We start from the raw sequence: 21446 nt of genomic DNA on the forward strand, positions 1-21446 counted from the left end.
TCTTTCTTAACAGGATCCAACAGCTGCATCTATTTCGGACAGAGATTGTGATACAAGAGAAGGAGAGACTGTAGCCATGAACTATAAGCCGTCCCCACTTCAAGTGAAATTAGGTGAGTCTTTGCTGATGGAGAGTGAAAAGGCTGTACTCAAAGTCTGAAACACAGCGAAGTGCTTGTGTGATCGTATACAGATCTCCATGCATGTGGCTGAGCATGTCAGCTCAGCTCAAACAACGCCCAGAGCAGTGTTGTCATTGTGATGCTGCTGCTGAGGGAACTGACCTACAAACACGTAAGGGCCCTCTATCTTGGGCTGTGGTATAGGAAGGCAGCTGTGCCTTAAAAGGAAGGCATAGCTTTTTAAACCTATAGATTTTTATCAAGCTAAGGTCAAGGCTTGGCCAGATAAAGAATGAAGATGATATAGAGGGGCTGTAAAAAGAAGAGAAGATAGAATAACTGCAAATAAAAGGAAAAGGACCAGACACTTGGGCCACTACCAGGAAAAGACAGAGAACTGTGTTACTGTGAGATGGAGGGCTTGTAGGTCTGTAAAGGTTCGCATAGAAATACTTGTGCTATTTCTGAGCAACATTTTTTAAGTCCTGGAAGCAGAGTCATCCAATTAGCACAAAACACTGCTTCCTCACAAGGCTAATGCTTACAAGAGGACAGCAATGCACACATGTCTGTCCTCCTCCAAAACTTGAGCTGCTGTTGTGCCACACAGCCTCAAGAACCCGATGGAGGACAAGTCAAAGGAACAGTGTGCTTTTTGCTGAAGGCATGGATAAAAAATGAGAATCTAAGTCTGGAAAATTTCCCAGTACGAGCAGGAAGCAGTCTCCTAGTTGTCCTTCACATCAGAACAAATGACATTGAGAGGATGCTGCTGGAGCTGATTGAGGGTGACTATGCCATGCTGAGGAAACCTCTGAAAGAAGTGGGTGCCCAAATGTTCAGTGAACTAGCTCTGGCACCTGACAAGTAAGTGACAGGGAAGGTCACCGGACAGCTCAGGTTTGAAGAAAACTTAGGGAAGTTTGGGCATTGGTATATGATTATGAAAAGATGTTTTCAACAGATAGGTTTTACCCAAGGACCTGCAGTACTACTGTAAACACTAGTACTGGCCTCATTTATAAGAGAAGCCTTAAAGAAACACCCAGGAAAAGGCAGGGGAGCACTTGTGAAGTCTCAAGGCTCTGCCTGAGTATGAGGTAAGTCAAATAATGAGAGAAATCTGGTCATAGCAGTGCAGAAAGGAATGTTACAGAATAGACCCATAGATGGCAAAGGAAAAGAAAGTATTTGAATAGACGAGATCTCACTGAAAGAGTGCCTAGGAAGGAGAAGACAGAAAGTTGGATATGCAAGCACAGCAAGATTATGCAGCAAAGTGGAGGACCTTAAGGTACTGATACAGGATATAAGCAAGTGAATTGGGACAGTAGATCTGTCCTGCAATTGCAGTCATCAATAGTCTAAAACCAGTGGTTGCTTTTCAGGAAAAGGCAGGGAACAGCAGTATGTGTTAATGACAGCTCAACTCACAGTTTGGTAAAAGACTTGTCACTGACAGCGTATGCCACCAGGATACTTTTTTACTGCCAAACAGTGTTCTGTAATGTTATTAGAGAGATACTTATTACTACAATAGTTGTTTTGAATAATTTAATATGAGGAATCAAGTTGGAGAGCAGTTGATATTATTATTGGTAAATCTGAGATATTCTTGCATTTCTAGGCAAGAGAAATATCCTCCAAAGATTTGCTAATGTGACAGGAAATGGTGCTATGTTAGACTTGGCTTTGGTAAGTCATGAGGACATTATAGGAGATCTAATCATAGGAAATAGATTTGGATTCAGGGATTACAAGTTCAGTTCATGCAAATTGAATGAAAAGGTAATTTGAGGTAGATCTGTAAAAAACCTCAATGTTAGAAACTTAGAAACTAAGTGCTTAAGCAAAGCCGGTAGATTGAGAAACCTAGGAATTCAAAACACATCAGATAGTATTGAAAGAGAAAGTATGAGAAGAAAGGACATTGCTAATGAAGTTCTCCATCAGTCATTTCATGATATGTTCATTAATGACTTTGACACAAAAAGCAGGAGTTGTCAAACAAAGTTAAATCATAGCATATTTGGGAGACATCAGTACAACAAAGACACAGAAATACCTTAGAGAAAAAACACAAAGACTGGATCAATAGAAATGAGAAAAATACAGCAGGAGAAACTCAATCTGCTGTAAACTAGAATTTACCAACTGGACATGACTAAGGAAGGGGAAGCCTGTTGCATTAGTTGATTGCAAGGTAACTAATTATTAAAATGGACTCATACATGAAAATATAGTATAGTAGTCACACTTCTGCAGAGCTTACCAGCTTTTTCGAAGGATCAGATGCCAAAGGATGATTGGTCTTTCTGCCAGAGCTTCTGCTTTTCCGTGTAGTGAAAATTTTATTTCATTTAGCCACTGCTGAATGCTACTGTCCATCAGTAAAGAAGTGGAGGGAGGTATTGGAAGAATCTGAACAGTTTTCTGCTGTAGATAGAGGTGTACCGTTGCCAGGACCTCCTTTCCAGCTAGTGCTCCTGCCCAGTGAATATTCAGTGCTGACCACAATATTCTTATGAAGGTAGTAGCGGATGAAACCTACCTGCTTAAGAGGAATTTTCTTGCAAAGCTGACGAGCATCTTCCTGCCTTATCTCCAGGGATAAGTCTGCTCAAACACCTCTCACTCTGCCTGTAGAAACATCATGCCTTTTTAATTAGGTGAACACATATCTAGGGGCATTTGGGTTGACTCTCTACTCTTAGCCATACCCAGATGAGCTGTAGGTTACCTGTGCCAAAACGAAAATAACAGTATTGTCTAGGCAGTGTAACATGACTTTAATCCACATTAGTGCCTGCTGCTGTTATTAAAATCTGCCCAGCCTTTACGATTTTCAACAAGTTTAAAGGCTCGCATCTCCCATCTCTGGCCCCTGTTCCTCCAACTAGATTTTTATGTCTCTTCTGCATTAAACTTGTCAGGATTTGGATTGTTTTTTCAAGCTCTTTAAGGCTAGACAAAGTTAAGGTAAGACATAAATGTTTAATAGCCTAACTGGCAGAGCAATCATTGGGGATGGTAGCAACTCGGGTTTTAATCCTGTTGCAGATTTTCTGTGTGGATGATAGCATTTTTAGCTGTTAAATCAGAATCAGTTGTTCAAATGTCAAATGCTCTGATGGAAGATTGATAAACGTTATTTTTCGCTCTGCAAAGATTCACATATAAATCTGTCATAGGTGCCTGCTGGAGGCTTGGTTCAAGTGAGCTCAATTAAATATCAACCCAGCACAAATACAACTTTTGCTTTCAGAGGCCACAGTGATTGAAGTGTGACAGGAAGAGTGTGCTGTGCTGCACGCACTGAACACAGATTTATCCTGCTGCTTGAATGGTCTTTTCTTTTGTTGTTTTTCCCCCTCTAAATAAATACATTTGGCCACATGTTTGCTTGGGGGGTCATTTAGAAGCAAGAAGAACTTCACAGGTAGCTTTTATTTCTAGAGACTTCCTAAAGGTTACACCTGGCTTCTAAGTGGAGCAGTAGAATATTTAGCTTGCTGCTGAGGCCACATCAAAAAAAAGGAGAACCTCACACCAAGGGGAAATAACATCTACTGGTTCATGTAGTTCATCATCTTAAGCACTTATTGATATTGTTTCCATATTAATTACATGTTTCTTACTTTTCTGACACTCTCACTTTGTCTTTCAGTAAGGAACAGCAAAGCTCAGCCATGCTTCTTTCTTTCTTTCAAATCACTTGATAAGGAGGCTCCCGACAGTACTGGAGGAGGCCTGAGTGTACATTAGTGCTTACGAGATGTCTCCAGCACATCCTTATTAGGAAGCATATCCAGATGGAGCACATACCACAAGCCTTTTGAAAACAGAAGAGAATTGTGATAAGGAGAGAGGGAGGAACAGAATAATCCCCAAGGGTAAATCTCAGGGGCTCCATATCCACTGGAAGGCAACAGATCCTCATGGGATCCCCAGGAGACGAGATATTATTTTAATGAAGCTTATGCCATCTGTTTTTCTATTTTGCATTTTTAATTTCCCTTCTCTGTGCTGAAATCCCCATCCAGACAGTCTGTCTGTCTTACCTAGCAGTCAATGACATTACAGTTTGTGTTAAAACAGAATAGGCAACGTGGCAATTGTTTGGAGTGTTGCAGAACAAGCTGCGGTGGTGATAAGGGGTTGTGGCAGTGTCATCTTCGTCAGCACATCCACCATACCGGGAGCTTGGCAGTAAGTCTCCCACATCCCCGTCTGCAGATGAACGTATGGGAGAGAGGCAGACAGACAGAGACACTCATAGCAGCCTTCACCCTTCCAAGACGCCTGTCACCTTGGATGGAAGCGTCTCCTCTGCTTGGTCTTGATAGAGAGTAAGGCAGTGTTTCTGGAAGATTGCTCAGTGGGGTGCTAAAAGTATGTGAAAAATGAGTGTCTAAGCTAGGCAAACTGTGTCCCACCTTAAGACTGAGTGAGCTACATGCAGATGATGTAGGCTTCAAAGTCTTTGTGTTTTCTGATACGGATTTTCTTTACAAAGCTTCTTGTAAAAAAAAATTACCTGAATTGGAAATGTAGCAGATAATTTTCCTGTTTTCCTAGCTACTGTTTTGTTCCCCTCCCAGATTAGATCTCATGCTGATGTTTATCTTAAGACCAAAAAGTGTGGTGGCTGATACTAGTCAGCCCCATAAGGAGAAGGAAGTGTCACAAAGTTGCCTTTGGTGTCAGCTGCTGTAGCTCAAGTATATAATCTACCAGCCTAACCAGAAACTTTCTTGGCTTCAAGAGGTGGGAATCTGTTTTAACACTAACAGAGCAGAGCTATTTCGTTGAGTAATAGGATATTTACACTTTCCTCCTGCCAGGTGCATTGTAGGATGTTACCTTTTTTCTCTAGGAGGCACAGTGCAGATTGCTTTTGGAGCAGGTCAGCCACAGCCCAGCTACTGCTAGGAAGGAAATTCGGCTTGCCAGGAGCCTGGATCTATTGGTAAGGTGAGCATAAAAGCCAGCCTGGCCTTTTGGCTTTCTGTATGACAAAAAGGAGATGACAGCAGGTGAATGGCCCTAGTGGGGCCTGAGTCAAGCAGGTGGCTTAAGGAGAGGTGAAGGAAGTCTTGGTAGAAAAAGTCATTATCTGACAAATAACCGTAACACTCATCCTTCAAGGAGACATCTCAGATGAGACTAACAAGGCTTCCTGTCTGCTTTTGCTTCTTCATTTATCAGTCCCACCCCTCAATTTTCAGATACATAAACATCCTAAGATTTTACCTGGTGACAGCAGAGGACTTTGTATCTCTGTCTTCCACAGTCTTTAGCTGGAGATGGGGATTCTGCATGGAGAGACCAACTAGGTGTGTACACTTCCAAGCACTGAATTATTTTACTTGTGCTATTGGATCAATTCTTGCTTGTTAACAAACCAAATTCTCAAAAACCTCAAGCAGGTACCTGGAATGCTGTTCGCTTAAAGCAAGCAATTCTGTAAGGGGTAAAACAGCTACAGAAACCCCATTGCGAGGAAAAATGGCATGTTATTCCCTACTGTGCTTCACTTGAATGAAACTGAGGATATAATTTATGACTGGGCCCCATCTTGATGGAGACTGAAGTGAACAGAGGAGATAATCCATTTGGGGACAGGGGCTGATGCCACATCTGTGGTGTTAGTTCCTGCCTTCCAGCCTGCTGCTGTGCTTTCATGGCAGGTACTGAATTGCTGTATGATCAGCGAGGAGTGGTACTGGGAATATCAGTCAATGAGTTGAGAACTACAAACCCCTCAGGGTTCAACGTAACAAAATTGGTCCATTTCTGGTTGAAACTTTAAAGATGGTTTGTAATGCCAGTAAAGGACAGACTGCCTTTGTCTCCCCATGTGGCTCTTGTTGACTGATTTTTCCATTGGTGTAGTTATTTAACCCCTTCTCCTAGGGAGCTGGGTGTGGGTTCAGAGCTTGTTTTAAAGTGTCTCCATTGAAGAGCCACAAAGCACACAGCAGAGCATCTTATCCCAGTGCTGTTCAAAAGGATGCCTTGCTCAGAGATCCACTCCCTGGGCTGCTCTTGCTACAGGTCAAAACAAAAAAAACGGTGCTGGGGGGTGCAGTCCCAGACAGAGCAGGAAGCAGGCATCACACGTAGGCTGAATTGCTTGGTCCCTGCCTGCATCCATGTCATCTCTTCCCAGTCTACTTCACAGCTTTTGACTTCTAAGCTTTTCATACAGAAAGAGAATAATAAGAGGAGGTTGTAGTAGACTGGACAAATCAATGCCATTAATTTATCCTTTATCCTTTTGTAGTACCTCAAGTACTGTACTATTCCCAGTTGTTCTTCTGTAACAAGGCAATTAATGCTAATTAGGTACAGCAGCTGTTGTTTCTGGGAAGAAGCTCTGTAGGTAAATTAGGGAAACATTTTCTAAAAAAGCTGTAAGTCTTAAGCTCGGTCCCTAGGTTCCAGCTCTATTGACAAAACTGGAGATTTCCATATCCGTAGCTGTTTGCCTGGCGACCTCAAGTGACATCATTACCTTAAGTGCACAAAGCCATTTTTCCTCCCCTGGGAGCACCCATTTCCTTGAACACAGTCTGTACTTTGTATGGGGGGTGGGATGAGTAATGTGGAAGCCAGAGCGCAGTGGCGATGTAGCACTGCTATTGATTTTCTTCATGAAGATAGAAGTGCAGCCTACCACTTGGAGGTCTCCTGGGGCTTGGGAGGAATTTATTTAAACATTATTTCATGTGTTATTACTCTTTCCATTTATAAGAGAAATCGTGTTTGCAGATTTGTTGTAGCATCCTTTCTGTAGGGTATCTGCAGACTCTGTTTGAAGGGAATGTGAGAGTGAACAGCTGCATCCCATTAAGGGTGGTAGGGCTGTCTGCAGACCGAGCAGCAAAGATGAGGGCAGAAAAACAGTTGTGACAAGCGTATTATTGCACATTAGTTAGAGGAGAAATAGAGGGGCAGAAAGGAAGAGGTGCATGAGACACTGTAGCTGACAGACTTGAGTAAACAGTAAAGCCGTTAAGAGAAACTGGAGCAGAGCAGTTCACTGGAGTTTAGCAGAGAGCTCTGGGCAGGCGGGAGTGTGTAAGTGGATGAGACAGAGGGAAGGGAGGTACCAGTCAGCAAATCCCAAGAGCAAAGCATGAGCACATGAATATGAGAATGATGTGCCATGATGTTCACCAAGTGAGCCTAGTCTGTCTGTCACTGCAATTTACTTGGTTTGTTATGCCACCCCACCAGGGCTTTACTGGTCATTCCCAGCCCTCCACCATCGTACGTGCGCCTCTCACGTGACAAGTTACTGGGTACCCACGCACTTGCAACCTGATAGACACACACCCACTCACATCTTGTGTTGCACACACCACTCTTGTCTAATATGCCTTCAGATAAAAAGTCATGAAGGAGGAGGCTATAAGGTAGCTGAATCATTTTGTTGGGCATTATCTGTCCATCCTTTAGCCACTCCGAATATTTACAGTACCTACAGGTCTGATAAGTCTAGGAAAGAGAGCTAATCCTTAAGATCTGCTTCTACACAAATTATTTTGCTTTGTCATGAGAACGGGCCAGAGCATCAGGAGTCTGAATGGGGGTTTTGTGCCTAAAGCAGAAGACGAGAGCTGCAAATTACTTGTTCTCTTCTTTGCCCTGACCCACCATAGTTTGTCATCTCAAATATAAGAAGCAGCTCAGAAGATTATGAGGCAAAACAAATTAAGCAAATTATTGAAATTCTCTGATAGAAGGAAGGAAAAATTCAGCAATTGAGGTAGCGATGCGAATAAAAACTACCTGATCTAGCAAAGCCTAGCCCCAGCAGACAGAACCACAGCAGTGATAGCCTGGTGGCCTGTTCAGAGTTCTCATTACACAGTATGTATTAACTCTCATTGCTTTTTTCTATGAAGTACATAGAGAGCTGGTTTAAAAGAGAGTGATGTCCCCAAAGGTGATTTACATCTTATTCCTGACATTAGAAAGACTAACACCAACTGAATTGACAAGGCTGCCTGCTCAGATGTTGACATCTTTGACAAAATCAACACAGAAAAGGGCAATAGTACTGTTTTCTGGCTTGTCAGAGCCTTGTGTCCTTAAATGTAGGTTCCACTTGATCCTCTGGCCTACCACAGGGGAACATTTCCACAGTTCTGAATTACCCAGGTGTTACTATTTCTGTAACTTTTCTGATGTCTCGATAGGTAGATGAGTTTCTGTGTAGCACTCAAGGGAAGCAAGTAGTGCCCAGTGTAATTCATGTAAAATGGCTCCAGAACAGACCATAGCATCTGTGGACAGTATTGGATGATGCATTTTTTTAATGTGTTTGATTTATTAAGGATAAGCCTTAGACTGTACCTGACGGTTAATTGAATTTGTTCTGACTATTCAGGGATGCGGGCTCCCCCTTTGTCTTCTTTGTGCTGCACACTCAGCTCTTAACTGGGAAAGGTTACTGTCTGCTTGTGGAGTGTTGAGGCTAAAATGCTCCGTCAGCAGATCAGGCTCTATTAAGTAGAAATAACACACACTTCTCCAAGGGAAGGTATTCGTGCTGGTATAGGATCTTCACTGCAATTCCTGTTTTTTAACTGGTATCCTTATGCACAGAGGATGCTCACAGCACCCTGAAAACTTCATGTTGTTTCTCTGAGATCTTAAAAGGATCCTTTGGAGACTCAGAGCTCAGAAAAACACACAAACCTTGGTGTGCCAGAGCAGGAGAGCGGAACAGATGAGGATGTCATCAGTATCGTGTATCCTGTCAGTAGCAGAGTCCTTGTTAGGTGAGGGTGCCACGGTAGTCTTGGATGCAGACCTCAGCTGAGCGTGATCAGAGAAGCATCCAAGGAGCCCTTCTCTGAACCCAAGGACAGTCTTGGCTCCAAGTATAGCAGGCAGCGTTACATCCAGCTGTGCACAGCAGAGCCCCAGTGCGCCAGGCCCAGCAAGGGGTGCAGCTAAAGCACCACCTGTGTGGCCGAGCTCTTAACGTGGTGGTTAGGGAGATGTACCATGTGAAATGGTGGAGAAGAGGCAGGATAGAAGCAGCAGCAACAAACTAACCACAATATTTGCCCAGTTAGCAACAGTCAGACTTCATCATGTCCATCAGTTTTGGTTCAGAGGTCTGGGGAGGACCAATTCTCAAAAGCAGGGGGCAACACAGAAGAAACCACAGAGGTTTCTTCTGTGGTTCTTCATGGAGGGAGGGCTGATTGAAGCAGGTCACAGAGCAATATGGGTGTATATTGGGCACACGCAGAAGAGGCTGTTGCCTAGGTTAGCAGACTTGCGGAAGCAACTCTACTGCAGCTTCAGCTATTCTCAGCATCTCGGCTTGGGGTCAGAGATATCACCAACACCATTGCTTTACGGAGAAGTTTTAAGAACAGGAATTAAGCTGCAGTGCAGATGGTGTGACTAGTTGTGCAGAATGTTCTGGATCTTGCAAGTCCTGGCTGGGACTAAGAGGGAGCTTTGCCTATTCCATGACAGTCGCTTCACCCCTGGCAGTAACAAGGCAGTGACCTCTCCAGGAAAGACCACAGCCCGTACCAGTCACAGCCTTTCTGCTCTGCTGTGTGCAGAAAGCCTTCTGGCACCTCTCCTACTTTTCTTTCAAACCTCAAGCTTTTGGCACAGCTCTTTTCTTGTTCCACTTGGTAGTCATTCTCTATAAAGCAGATCACATTGAAGGAAAATAAAGCCATTTTTATAGATGCCACATATTTACAGAGATAAGATTTTATTTAAGAAGTTGTAAAGTCACAGCAGTAATTGGACAGTCTGATCCCATTTCTCCAGTTGTTAAACACAACTATCATTCAAAAAGCTTTAATTGCTGCCTGAATAGCTTGTGCTGAGGTATGCATTTGCTGCATCGTTCATGGAAATGAGACATCGCAGTCTGGTACTGTGCAAAATAGCTGTAGTCTCCTTTTTGAAACTTCTTCCAGAAGGAAACTGGGAATTGTTCATCAGATTTTAAAACATTTGAGCACTCCCCAACCCCTCTTTCTAGGTTAAAAAAGCATGCCCCATAGACAACATTTGTGTCCTTTCTCCATGTCTGGTTACAAGGGGAGAAGAGGGGTAGCAAGTATGTTCTTGGCAGATAGATCCAAGTCTTCATGTATTTGCTCAAAGAATCATCTCCAGCTTCCCCTGTGTAACTACTGTGATCTGTTCATCTCTGCCTCCAACCTCAGCACAGTAGTAGGCTCCTCTCCACTCTTCTTTGCAAATTGCTCCTCTCCCAGGCTTCCTCCTACTTTACGTATCAGTGAAATCATCCATCCTCACTTTTTAAGACTGCACAGCTGAGCCGTTGCCTCTCGCTGACTCTTGCCTTCCTCTTCATGTCCTTTCACCTGTGAGCTCTGCTCAAATCTTTTTCTTTCTTGTTCTTAACTCTGTGCCTTTTTTTTGCCCTCTCGCCGCTTACATTGAGAAGAGCTTGAATCGATTCAGCTTAAGCCTTTGTGAATGGGGAACTGTTTCAACTGCCTGTCTTGTAAAATGCCACTGTTTATGGCACAGTAAAATAAATCCTCTACAGGTATTTAAGGCAATTGTGCTGTAAACCCAAAACCATCATGTTATGTTTGCTGTAACTTTGACTTTTTTCTGCCTTCTGCTCTAAATGCAAGACAATCCCCACTTTTTGCAAGCAACCCACATACCCTCTCTTTTGCTCACTGCTGTGGAATTGGTACAGTCAAGTCAGCAGGTGTTGCTATCTTTTGGAGGAATGATGCATTTCTAGCTCAGTAGTCTGAGGCTCTTGAGCTTAAAAGGTGCTTTCTGTCATGAGCTGGAGTTTAATCACACCAGGTGTTTCAGAGCTGCAGGCTTCTCGCAGCCCCTTGCCTGCAACGGAGCTGCCAAGTAACACCAGCTGCTCCATGCCAGAAAACAGCCTTTCTCTGTCCCCCATCACTACCTCGCCTGAAGGTAAGAGTAGATTTTCAAAAAAGAAAGATTTGCTATGTTTTATTTTAAATAATGGTTGTAGGACTAGGAACTTGAGAGAAGAGATGAATAGCCACAGCCAGGCAGCAGCTTTCTTGGTGGGAGCTGACAGGGTGGGAATGCCAGAGTGCAGAAGGCTGTTGCTGAGCGGGGACTTCAGGGAGCAGTGGCAGAGCTCAGGGAGGGGAGTGGAGAATAACTCAGCAGAGAGCTGTTCTTTGGAGTTACAGAAATTTGGGGGGGGGGGGGGGGGGGGCAGTGCTATTTAACATCTTTGTTGGCGACACGGACAGTGGCATCGACTGCACCCTCAGCAGGTTTGCTAACGACACAAAGTCGACACGCTGGAGGGAAGGGATGGCATCCAGAGGGACCTTGACAGGCTAGAGAGATGGGACCAGGCCAAATTCATGAAGTTCAACAAGGCCAAGCGCAAGGTCCTGCACATGGGTTGGGGCAGTCCCAAGCACAGATACAGGCTGGGCGATGAGTGGATTGAGAACAGTCTTGGGGAGAAGGACTTAGGGGTGCTGGTGGATGACAGGATGAACATGAGCCAACGGTGTGCACTTGCAGCCCAAAAAGCCAACCGTATCCTGGGCTGCATCAAAAGAAGCGTGGCCAGCAGGTCGAGGGAGGTGATTCTGCCCTTTTACTCTGCCCTTGTGAGACCCCCCCGGGAATACTATGTCCAGCTCTGGAGCCCCCGACACAAGACAGACGTGGAGTTGTTGGAGAGTCCAGAGGAGGACTATCAAGATGCTCAGGGGGTTTGAACACCTTTCCTACGAGGACAGGCTGAGAGAGTTGGGCTTGTTCAGCCTGAAAAAGAAGGCTGCGGGGAGACCTTATAGCGGCCTTCCAGTACCTGAAGGGGGCCTACAAGAAGGTGGGGCAGGGACTTTTTACCAGGGCCTGCAGTAATAGGAGGAGTGGTGATGGTTGGAAGCTGGGAGAGGGCAGGTTTAGACTGGATATAAGGAAGAATTTCTTCACCCTGAGGGTGGTGAGACACTGGAACACGTTGCCTAGGGAAGTTGTGGATGCTCCATCCCTGGCAGTGTTCAAGGCCAGGTTGGATGGAGCCTTGAGCAAGCTGGTCTGGTGGGAGGTGTCCCTGCCATAAGCAGGGGGTTGGAACTAGGTGATCTTTGATGTCCTTTCCAACCCAAACCATTCTGTGATAAGTGAGACAACTGTACTTTGTATAAGTTCATCTGATAAACCGTGTTTGACACTATGCTAAAAATATGTCTTGAAACAGGGCTAACATTTAATATTTAAAGTGATGCTGTCAGGCATGGGTAGTTTGAGTCCAGAATGGAGGCTGCTTTTGAAATTAAGGCTTTCAGGTTTTGCTTACAATTTTTAAAGAAAAAACAAGTATCTTGGGCTTAAACTCCCTAGTAAACCCTAGCACTACTTTTTTTTTTTTTGATAAGTTCACCAGAAGAATATGTAATTGATTATTCCAAAACTGTTCATGAATTCATTTCTAATTTAGAAGGTGTTTTTGGCTTGAAAGAGTTTGGGAGGCTCAAGTCACAAAACAGCTGTGCAATTTTAGCTACAGACTTTCAGCGAGGACATGAAAGACTCAAGTTCAGTTCCTTTTTCTGCCTGAATGCTTTAACCACCAGACTGTAATATGGCTTTATGCAGCCTCTGATCTGTGGGGCAGGGGTTGAAGCAAAATGTGAAAGCAAAACGTTGACATAGTTTTTTCTGTGCAGGTAAATGCTATGTTTTTAGTTCTTCCCAGCTCAAGTAGCCAGCTCACTTCTGCCTATGTGCAGAAGAGCTATGATACACCACAGTCCTTGAATTTGGCTTTGGATCCTTTGGAGAGTCTTTTGGGTTTTGCTAGCCTTCATTGAAAGGGGATGATCAGTTATAGAAGGAGGTGATCTTAGCTCTTTTGTTGCCAGTGTTCTACTTTCTGTCTGCAATTAAACTTTCATGGGTACTCGGGAGTTTCCGCCTCCCTAGAAAGTAGTGTCATGACTGCATTAAAAGAGGCTATGGCTGTTATGGGTCTCGTTTACTAGGTGAATTGAAGCATCTTCTGGAGGTCTACAGGATATTCATCTGACCTAGAACCAGACTGTAAATCTCCGCTGCTTCAGGGCAGGGCAGAGAGAGGAAGGGAAAAGGGCTGGAGTAAAGGGGGAAAAGACGGTGCCAGATGTCTGCGTTTACCTTGTAATGACCATCAGATGGAAGATGACCAGAATAATCTGGAGGGTTGTAAGAAGATGGAAAAGCTTCATGTATAACCTCCTCTGTGCTAGTGAGGAATGATACTAGCATGCCTGAGTTGGCAATAAATTGCCTGTAGCATCTAGTGGGTATTTCATTCCCAACCTGTTTCTTTTCTCGCCTTAATCACCTTAAGGAAATGCTTTTTCACCATAAGGACAATGAAGCACTGGAAAACTTTTCCCAGGGAGGTAGTGTCATCTCCACCCTTGAAGGTTTTGAAAACCTGACTGAATAAAGTTCTGAGCAGCCCAGTCTGATCCCATAGCTGATCCTGGCTTGAGCAGGACGTTGGGCTAGAAAGCTCCTGAGGTCCAGTCTAACTTGAAGTATCCTGTGACTGTATTCCTGGTTAAGAATCCAATTCTATTTTTAGATGTCATATTCTTTCTACTCATTACTGAAAAAGCCTATCTAAGTCCTAGCTAGTTACTGTCTTGGGTTCCCAACACAAACGTGGTAGGATTTAACTTGCGTGCACTGGCAAAAAGCAGTCCTCTTCTGTAAGCGCTGGTATGTTCACTGATAAACAAGAGAAACCCAATTGCTACTTGATCTTCCCTCTGTTATAAATGTTCTTCTTTTTAAATTTTGATTATTGTTCTCTGTTCTTTCTCTTTAATTCACCAAACCTCCTGGATTGTACAGTCATTGAATTTAAGTACATATTGAGAGAGCTGATGGGTAAGAATGAAGGGGCACACTAATATGGATGACACTGTTGTGGGTGTTTACTACAGGCCACCTGATGAGGAAGAGGAAGTCGATGAGGCCTTCTACAGACAGCAGAAATTAGCCTTACGTTCACAGGCCCTGGTTCTCATGGGGGAATTCAACCACCCTGGTATTTGCTGGAAAGGCAACACAGCTAGGCACACACAGTCCAGGAGGTTCCTGCAGAGCATTGGTGATAGCTTTTTGGCACAGGTGGTGGAGGAGCCGAGGAGGAGTGGTGTGCTGCCAAACCTTGTGCTAACGAACAGAGAAGGACTGGTTGGGGTTGTGAAGGTTGGGAGCAGCCTTGGCTACAGTGACCATGAGATGGTGGAGTTCAGGATCCTGCATGGAAGAAGTAGGGCAGTAAGTAGGATTAGAACCCTGAAGTGCAGGAGACCTAACTTTAGCCTCTTCAAAGACCTGCTTGAAGGAATCCCATGAATTAGAGCTCTAGAAGGTAGGGCAACCAAGAGAGCTTGTTAATGTTCAAAGACCACTTCCTCCCAAGCTCAAGCCTGGTGCATCCCTACAAGTAACAAATACAGCGAAGGAGGCAAGAGACCCACGTGGATGGGCAAAGAGCTTCTGGAAAAACTCAACTGGAGGAAGGAAGTTCATGGGATGTGGAAAAAGGGACTGGCCACCTGGGAGGAATATAGGAACGCTGTCAGAGTATGCAGGGATGCAACAAGGAAGGCTGAGGCCCGCTTGGAATTAAATCTGGCAAGGGAATTCAAGGACAACAAGAAGCGTTTCATCAAGTACCTCTGTAGCAGAAGGAAGACTAGGGAAAATGTGGGCCTGCTACTGAGTGAGGTGGGTATCCTGAGGATCCAGAGAAGGTGGAGTTAGTGAATGCCTTCTTTGCCTCAGTCTTTACTGCTAAGGCTGGCCCTCAGGTATCCCAGATCCTGGGGGCAGGAGGGAAAGTCTAGAGGAAGGAAGCCTTCTCCTTGTTTGAGGAGGATCAGGTTAGAGATCATTTAGACAGACTGGACGCCCACAAATCCGTGGCCTTCATGGGGTGCACCGACAAGTGCAGAGGGAGCTGGCAGATGTTATTGCTAAGCCACTCTCCATCGTCTTTGAGGACTGTAGGAAAGCCAATGTCACTCCAGTCTTCAAAAAGGGCAGGAAGGAGGACCCAGGAAGCTACAGGCCAGTCAGCCTCACTTCCGTCCCTGGAAAGGTGACAGAACAGCTCATTCTGGATGTGAGGTCTAAGCATGTGGAGGAAAAGAAGGTTGTCAGGAATAGTCAACATGGATTATTCACCAAGGGGAGATCATGCTTGACCCATCTGATAGCCTTCTACGATGGCATGACTGGCTGGGTGGATGAACAGTGTCCAGTTCTGGGCCCCCCAGTTCAAGAGGGTTGGGGAACTACTGGAGAGATTCCAGCGGAGGGCTACTAAGATGATGAGGGGACTGGAGCATCTCTATTGTGAGGAAAGGCTGAGAGACCTGGGGCTCTTTAGTCTGAGAAGAGAAGATTGAGACAGGACCTTATCAATGCTTATAAATATCTAAGGGGTGGGTGTCAAGAGGATGGGGCCAGACTCTTTTCCGTGGTGCCCAGTGACAAGACAAGGGGCAATGGGAACAAACTGGAACATGGGAAGTTCCACCGGAATGTAAGGAAAAACTTCTTTACTCTGAGGGTGGCAGAGCACTGGAACAGGCTGCCCAGGGAGGTTGTGGAGTCTCCTTCTCTGGAGTTACTCAACCCACCAGGACGTGATCCTGTGTGACCTGCTGTAGGTGAAGCTGTTTTTGCAGGGGTGTTGGACCAGATGATGTCCAGAGGTCCCTTCCGACCCCTGCCATTCTGTGATTCTATGATTAAAACTAATTTTCTCCTTTGCTTGTATCCCTTACTGACTCCAGTGCAGAGATAGGGAAATTTTTTCTTTTATAGATACGTTTCCTGACTTGCATTTTATCCATGCTGAGTGATCTTTTAATACCAGCAAGCAGCTGATTTCTTGTACCCACTATGTCCTAGCAAAACAAAGGCGTTCACAGAGTGTAGCAATGGAGTATTACAAAACAGAACCAAATTCAAGGTGGTTGTGCGCATGTTCATGTGAGGTGTAGCACAAGTGACAAACAGCTGCTAAGGTGGTTGTACAAGACCTCCATTTCGTAGATCAATTTGAGCTCTTCTTGGCACTGGTGATGTCTCAGCCAGACGCTGGAAAAGGCACTTAAATTGGCCGAGGTTTTTTTTTTCTGCTGTAATTGGGATTTTTAAGGGGACTTTGCAGGAAAAGATCATGCCCAGGAGGCTGGCTGTCACACATGGATCCCTACCTGCTGCCTGCCACCAATAATTATAAGAAAGAACAGAAGGAAAAAAAGCGAATGAATCCTCCCATGCTATGTTTTTTTCCCATTTGCATCCCATTCATTTTTTCTGTAGGACAAGGGAAATGAATTTTAAGCAAAGAGAGTTAAAATCCGTCATGGAGAATGAGGTCTACTCTTTTAATAACTTAAAAAACACTGCTTTGATCTTCATATGAGGATTTTAGGGCAGGAGTGGAGGCAGTGGGCAGGTGTTCAAGACTGTTAAGGGTGTTAAGGTTGCCTTGGGAAAAAACGAATGCTGGTCTGGAGCAAACTGGTGTGTTGCCTGAAGCTCAGAAGAGGTAAATTCTCTTCCATGGTCTTGGGGTTTGGAACAAACAGATGCTTATGAAAAGCTGATTGTTACATCTAACAAGGCTACAGAACAATACTAAAACTTTTCAAAAGCAGGATACAACAGAAAAATCAACTTGTCGGGCCTCGTAGACCAGCTCTGTAATCCAGAGGCAGAATCACAGAATTGTGAAAAATTAAGCAGAGACAATTTGAGGTTCTAAAAGTGAAGAATCATGAGTACATTCTTCCAGTCCTTCACCTCAACAAATTATTTACTCTGTCTTTCTGAGTACTCATCATCTAGTTAGTGTTCAAGAGGGCTCTTGGTGGTGGTTAACAAACAGGGCTGTTGAAAGGTTGAATACTCTGAGCTGTGCTCTGTGGAGGAAACAGGGTTATGTTTGGTGGAAGGGAGGGGTAAGTAGTGGCATGTCATGATTTATAAAAGGACACCACTGTAAAACCTGTTCTTCGGGGCATGTCCTTCAAAGCCTCTGGAATTTGCTTCATACAGATCACAGTGCCAGTCTAGCAGTACTGGTGGCCTTGGTCCTCAGAGATTTCCAGAGGGAGAGTGCCTCATGGGCACCGTCTGCCCAGGCACTGCCTTTTGCTTTGTTCCTTCAATTGGAGAGTTTTGGCTTCACTTCGAGACTGTTCGATGCACCTGGTAAACACAAACTCTCTCAGGATGATGCCATGCCAGGTCCCCAGCACCTTGCACTGTCATTGTTCGATGTTGGTTGACCTTCACAAGGTCTGTTGCAGGTGATCAGATTAAGGAGCCAGTGGTGAATCCTAAGTACAATTTTTCACAAGGTCAACTAACACTGCAAGTAGAGTAAGAAAACCATACAGTCATTGTCCCAGCCACTGAGGCCTTTCCAGTGAGCAAAGTGTGGTAGGTTTAACCCCAAAATTTGCCTCTCTGTGTTACTGGAATTTGCTGTTGCAAAGTGCCATCACCAGCACAGAAGCAGCAGAGGCACTTTGCTGGGGTCCTCGTTTATTCCAATTCACTGCTTTTAAGCATAAAATTGATGCAGTTTACAGAAGAAAATACTTTCTCTCTCTGTCCTCTCTAGAGGGATGTGGAAGAGCAACATCTCTCCATGCCTTTCACACCAGAAACTGCTGCAGAGGTGACGCCATCGGAGATGCTCTGAAAGCTTTGTCACAGTGGTCACGAGAGGAGATGCAGCTTGCTTTCCCACATATTTTACTGGACCCTGGAGACCTGCTAGGAAGAAACCTTGTTTCTGTCATTGGGCTGAGCCAATGTGACTTAAGGTGCCCAGAGAACAGATGCAGGGGATAGAAAAATGCCAGCCAGCATTGGTTTTATGTTTCTCATAATTGTTTATCACTGTGTGCTCCAAGTCAGGACACATCTCCTCAATCAGATGGCTTTGCTGGGTTGTGTATTGGGTGATTGAAAAAATGGTGATTCTTCTTCTCGTTCCCCCAGTGCATGTGCTGCCCAAGGAGAGACTCTGTGGAAGGCAATTCAGCAGATCCCAGTGCCCCCAGGTTTTGGCTTAAGTGCCATCTCTGGAAAGGACAAGGCTCTCAGTCCCTGGGCTTCCTCCACATCTCTACTGGTGCTGACCTGGAGAGAAGTTAAAGGCTTTTTATTCCCCAAAGCGTGGCGTTGCCCTTCACCTTGCAAGTGCCGCTGTTAGCAGCCACAAAGGCCTGTTGAAAGCAGAGAGTATTTTCTGCCACCCTTTCGCTCTGCTCACAGCTTTTCCTGGTCCTTTTTGAGCACTGAGTGTGCCAGCATCTGTGGGGTGGAGAGACTGTCAGGAAGTCTGAGTGTTAAAGCTATTTCTGTTTGGGTCTTGGCAAAAGTCAGGCTCTTTCCAGCATATTGTGTGTGACAAAGAGATTCCAAGCTTGGGAGAGTCACTGAATGTGTGTGTGTGTGTACACACGCTACTGCTCCTTCATCCTCCCTGCACTTGCTTGAACTTCTTGCCTTGGGGAAACCGGTACGTCATTCCCACTCCCTGTCTCTGGCTGATGCCCCAGGCTGTGTGTTCAGAGAGAGTTTCTGCTGTTGCTTCACATTGAAGTTGTCTTCAGGACAGATAATCCCATCACCATTATTTTCTGTCCCTGGGGTAATTTAAGGTACAGTGTGATGTAAAGGTTGCTGATGCTTGCATGGAGAAAAATAATGAGGAAAAAAAGACAACAGTTAATGCTACTAGCCCTGTATGCAGTTGGTTGGCAATGGAATCTGCGTTCTTGATTCAAAACAGATTATGAACAGGAAAACTAGTTTCTTTACAAAAATGCATAGCAAAAAGAAAAACAAAGCAAGCTGTGTCTGCAAAGGCTCTCTGAAATCCCACCATCCTTTAAGATAACAACCCTGTGCTTTTCATGTCTTTTGCTTTAAACTGGAGTCCGTAGGGTTTTGTTCCTTGCACATCCTGTTGCCCATTCCTTTGGCAGCTGTGCAGTACCCAGCCAGCATCTCCCCACTGCTGTCTTCTCTTCCCTTCCCTTCACCTCTGCCTGTCCACCCGGCAGCATCACCTGGCTGAAGGGCAGGTGGGTAATTTCCGATAAAGTCCTTTAAAAGGGGTTGGAATTAGCACAGACTCTGGCAAAGTTTTTATCAGGGAAAAAAAGTTGACCCTCCTCACTCCACTTTTTCATAATTAAATTCAACGTGCTTTTGCTGCGCTTAAGTATTTGTATACAAGTTAAGAGCCTGTTGTAAATCTTAATTATTGAAAGATAATTCAACTTGAAGTTGGAACCAAGAGGAACTGTACATCACTGAAAAACCTACTGGTTTAGCTGCCTATACTCCTTATGCAGTCTGTTTTCTGTCTTAATTTCCTCAGGCAAGGAACTGAGTGTCTTCTGTACACAGTCACTAGTCTCTTAGCTACTGCAACAAAGCCTTGCTTGCTGAGACCCTCAGGCCATTTCTCTCCTCTTTTCTTCTATTCTTACAACTCTTCTCTTCCTCTCATCTCACCTCCAGCTCCAATCAGGGAGCCAAATAGGTTATAACAATACGACAGAAAGCCTTATGTTTGTATGCAGTTGGCGATTTTATCTCACAAATATGTATGTGCCAAGTGAAGCTGAACATGTATACACTGTGACCCAACACAAACCTGACGCAGGCATGCAAGGAGCACAGAAATTATGATAATTCTTCTATTGCTTTTGCTTGTCTCCTCCTTTTTCTCTTAGATGTGCTGTAGGAAATCCTTAGCTAATGGTCTTTTGATAAGTAAATCCAAGCTGGGGGGTTTCCTCCCTTCAGTGCATACAGCTGACCATAAAGAAGGGAGGCAAAAATGTTGGTGTGCCAGAATTTCTACCTCACTGGGTCATTCAAGAGAGTGGGTCAGATAGCAGGGCAGCTGCAGCGTTGCCAGCAATCTCAGTTGGTGCTATGGAGTTGAGAGCAGGCAGCTGGGAGGCAGTCGGAAACCTCCCCTGCCTGCTGTTTGGGGTACATGGGCTCATTTGCCAATTAATGGGGTCTCATCAAGCCTCTAGCTGCAGCAAGACAGAAAAGCCTGGGTCTTTGCAAAATTAGTAACATGTGGAGTGAGATGCGGGGTCTAAGCTTAAGAGTCTAGATTATACCTGCCTCCCCTTCGCCTAGACTCCGTTTTACAGTACCCCCAAAAGCGGTGTTAAACCGTTCTCAGGCCAGCAGCTCTTTAGTACCCATCCTCTCTCCTTTGGGGCTGCCTGTAGTCCGGCAGTGAGCAGCACTGGGATGGCAGTGCCATAACTGCAGCCTTGAACGGGCATGTCAGCAGCTGACAGCTTGTCTTAACAAACTGCTTCTGAGCATCGCTGCCCTGCACACTGTCTTGACAAAGGGTAACAAAGACGTAAAGTACATCAGCATTAAAGTACTAAACCGTGTTTGATTGACGTTGGAGTTCTATATTAAGAACTGTCATCATCTTTACCTGTGCATTACTGCTATCTCCAGCGTGAGTTAGGCTTTCCCTGAGTCCCTTTGAGCTCTCCCTGCCTCCGGAACTGCTGCTTCTTTGACAGAGGCTTCAGCTCAGCAGTGCACACATCTGATTTCCAGCTGTGGGGCCGTGCAGTTTGGGATGGCATCTCTCATCCCCCAGTCCTGCTTCCTCTCCTGCAGCACTGCTTCCTCTCCTGCAGCACTCAAAGCAGCTGCAGACAGCACCTTGTCTTTCATCTTGTCTTTCAAGCCCCTTTCTCAGGGGTTTCAGCAGAAACTGAAGCAGGACTCTGGCCAGTCCTATTTCCCTCTGCCATGCAAGGCATGGCTGTGTTTTGCCACCAGCCCCTTTGAGAGGTGGAAGGAAAAGGCAGCTGCCAAACCCTCAGCCTTGCATCTGGAAGGAGGAGGACATTAAGGAACACAAAATAGCTGGCATCGGCATTCTACCATCCCTTCTGCTATCCTATGCTGGCTAACACTGACAGATAGTGGCCCTACCTGAGGGGTAGGAGCTGGGATCCCTTGAGGATGGGAAAAGGTTTAATTGTTATGATAGTTTGAGGCTAATCTCTGAGCCCTACAAGGAACAGATCACAGCACCCAGTGACCCCGGTCCTTCAGAACATACTGCAAATGACAAAACCAGAGATGAAGCTGTGAGCTTTCTCTAAACTCTTTGTGAACAGAATCATAGAACCACAGAATGGTTTGGGTTGGAAGGGACCTCAAAGATCACCTAGTTCCAAGCCCCCT

General features: G+C 45.0%; 1 protein-coding gene across 3 annotated transcripts in view; it reads left to right on the forward strand.

Annotated features, from left to right (window-relative positions):
• The window catches only part of FAM219A (family with sequence similarity 219 member A), a 100929-nt gene that overhangs the window by 58488 nt on the left and 20995 nt on the right, over positions 1-21446 (forward strand). For 2 of the 3 annotated variants that reach the window (XM_086479895.1, XM_086479896.1), the window contains exon 2: positions 14-70. In XM_086479895.1, coding sequence (XP_086336021.1) covers positions 14-70 — 57 coding nt within the window. Of the gene's footprint in view, positions 1-13; positions 114-21446 lie in introns of all 3 variants that reach the window. The other variant, XM_086479894.1, reaches the window with a different exon arrangement.

Source organism: Leptosomus discolor, chromosome Z (assembly GCF_034619465.1).
Source record: "Leptosomus discolor isolate bLepDis1 chromosome Z, bLepDis1.hap2, whole genome shotgun sequence".
NCBI classification, from domain to species: Eukaryota; Metazoa; Chordata; class Aves; order Leptosomiformes; family Leptosomidae; genus Leptosomus; species Leptosomus discolor.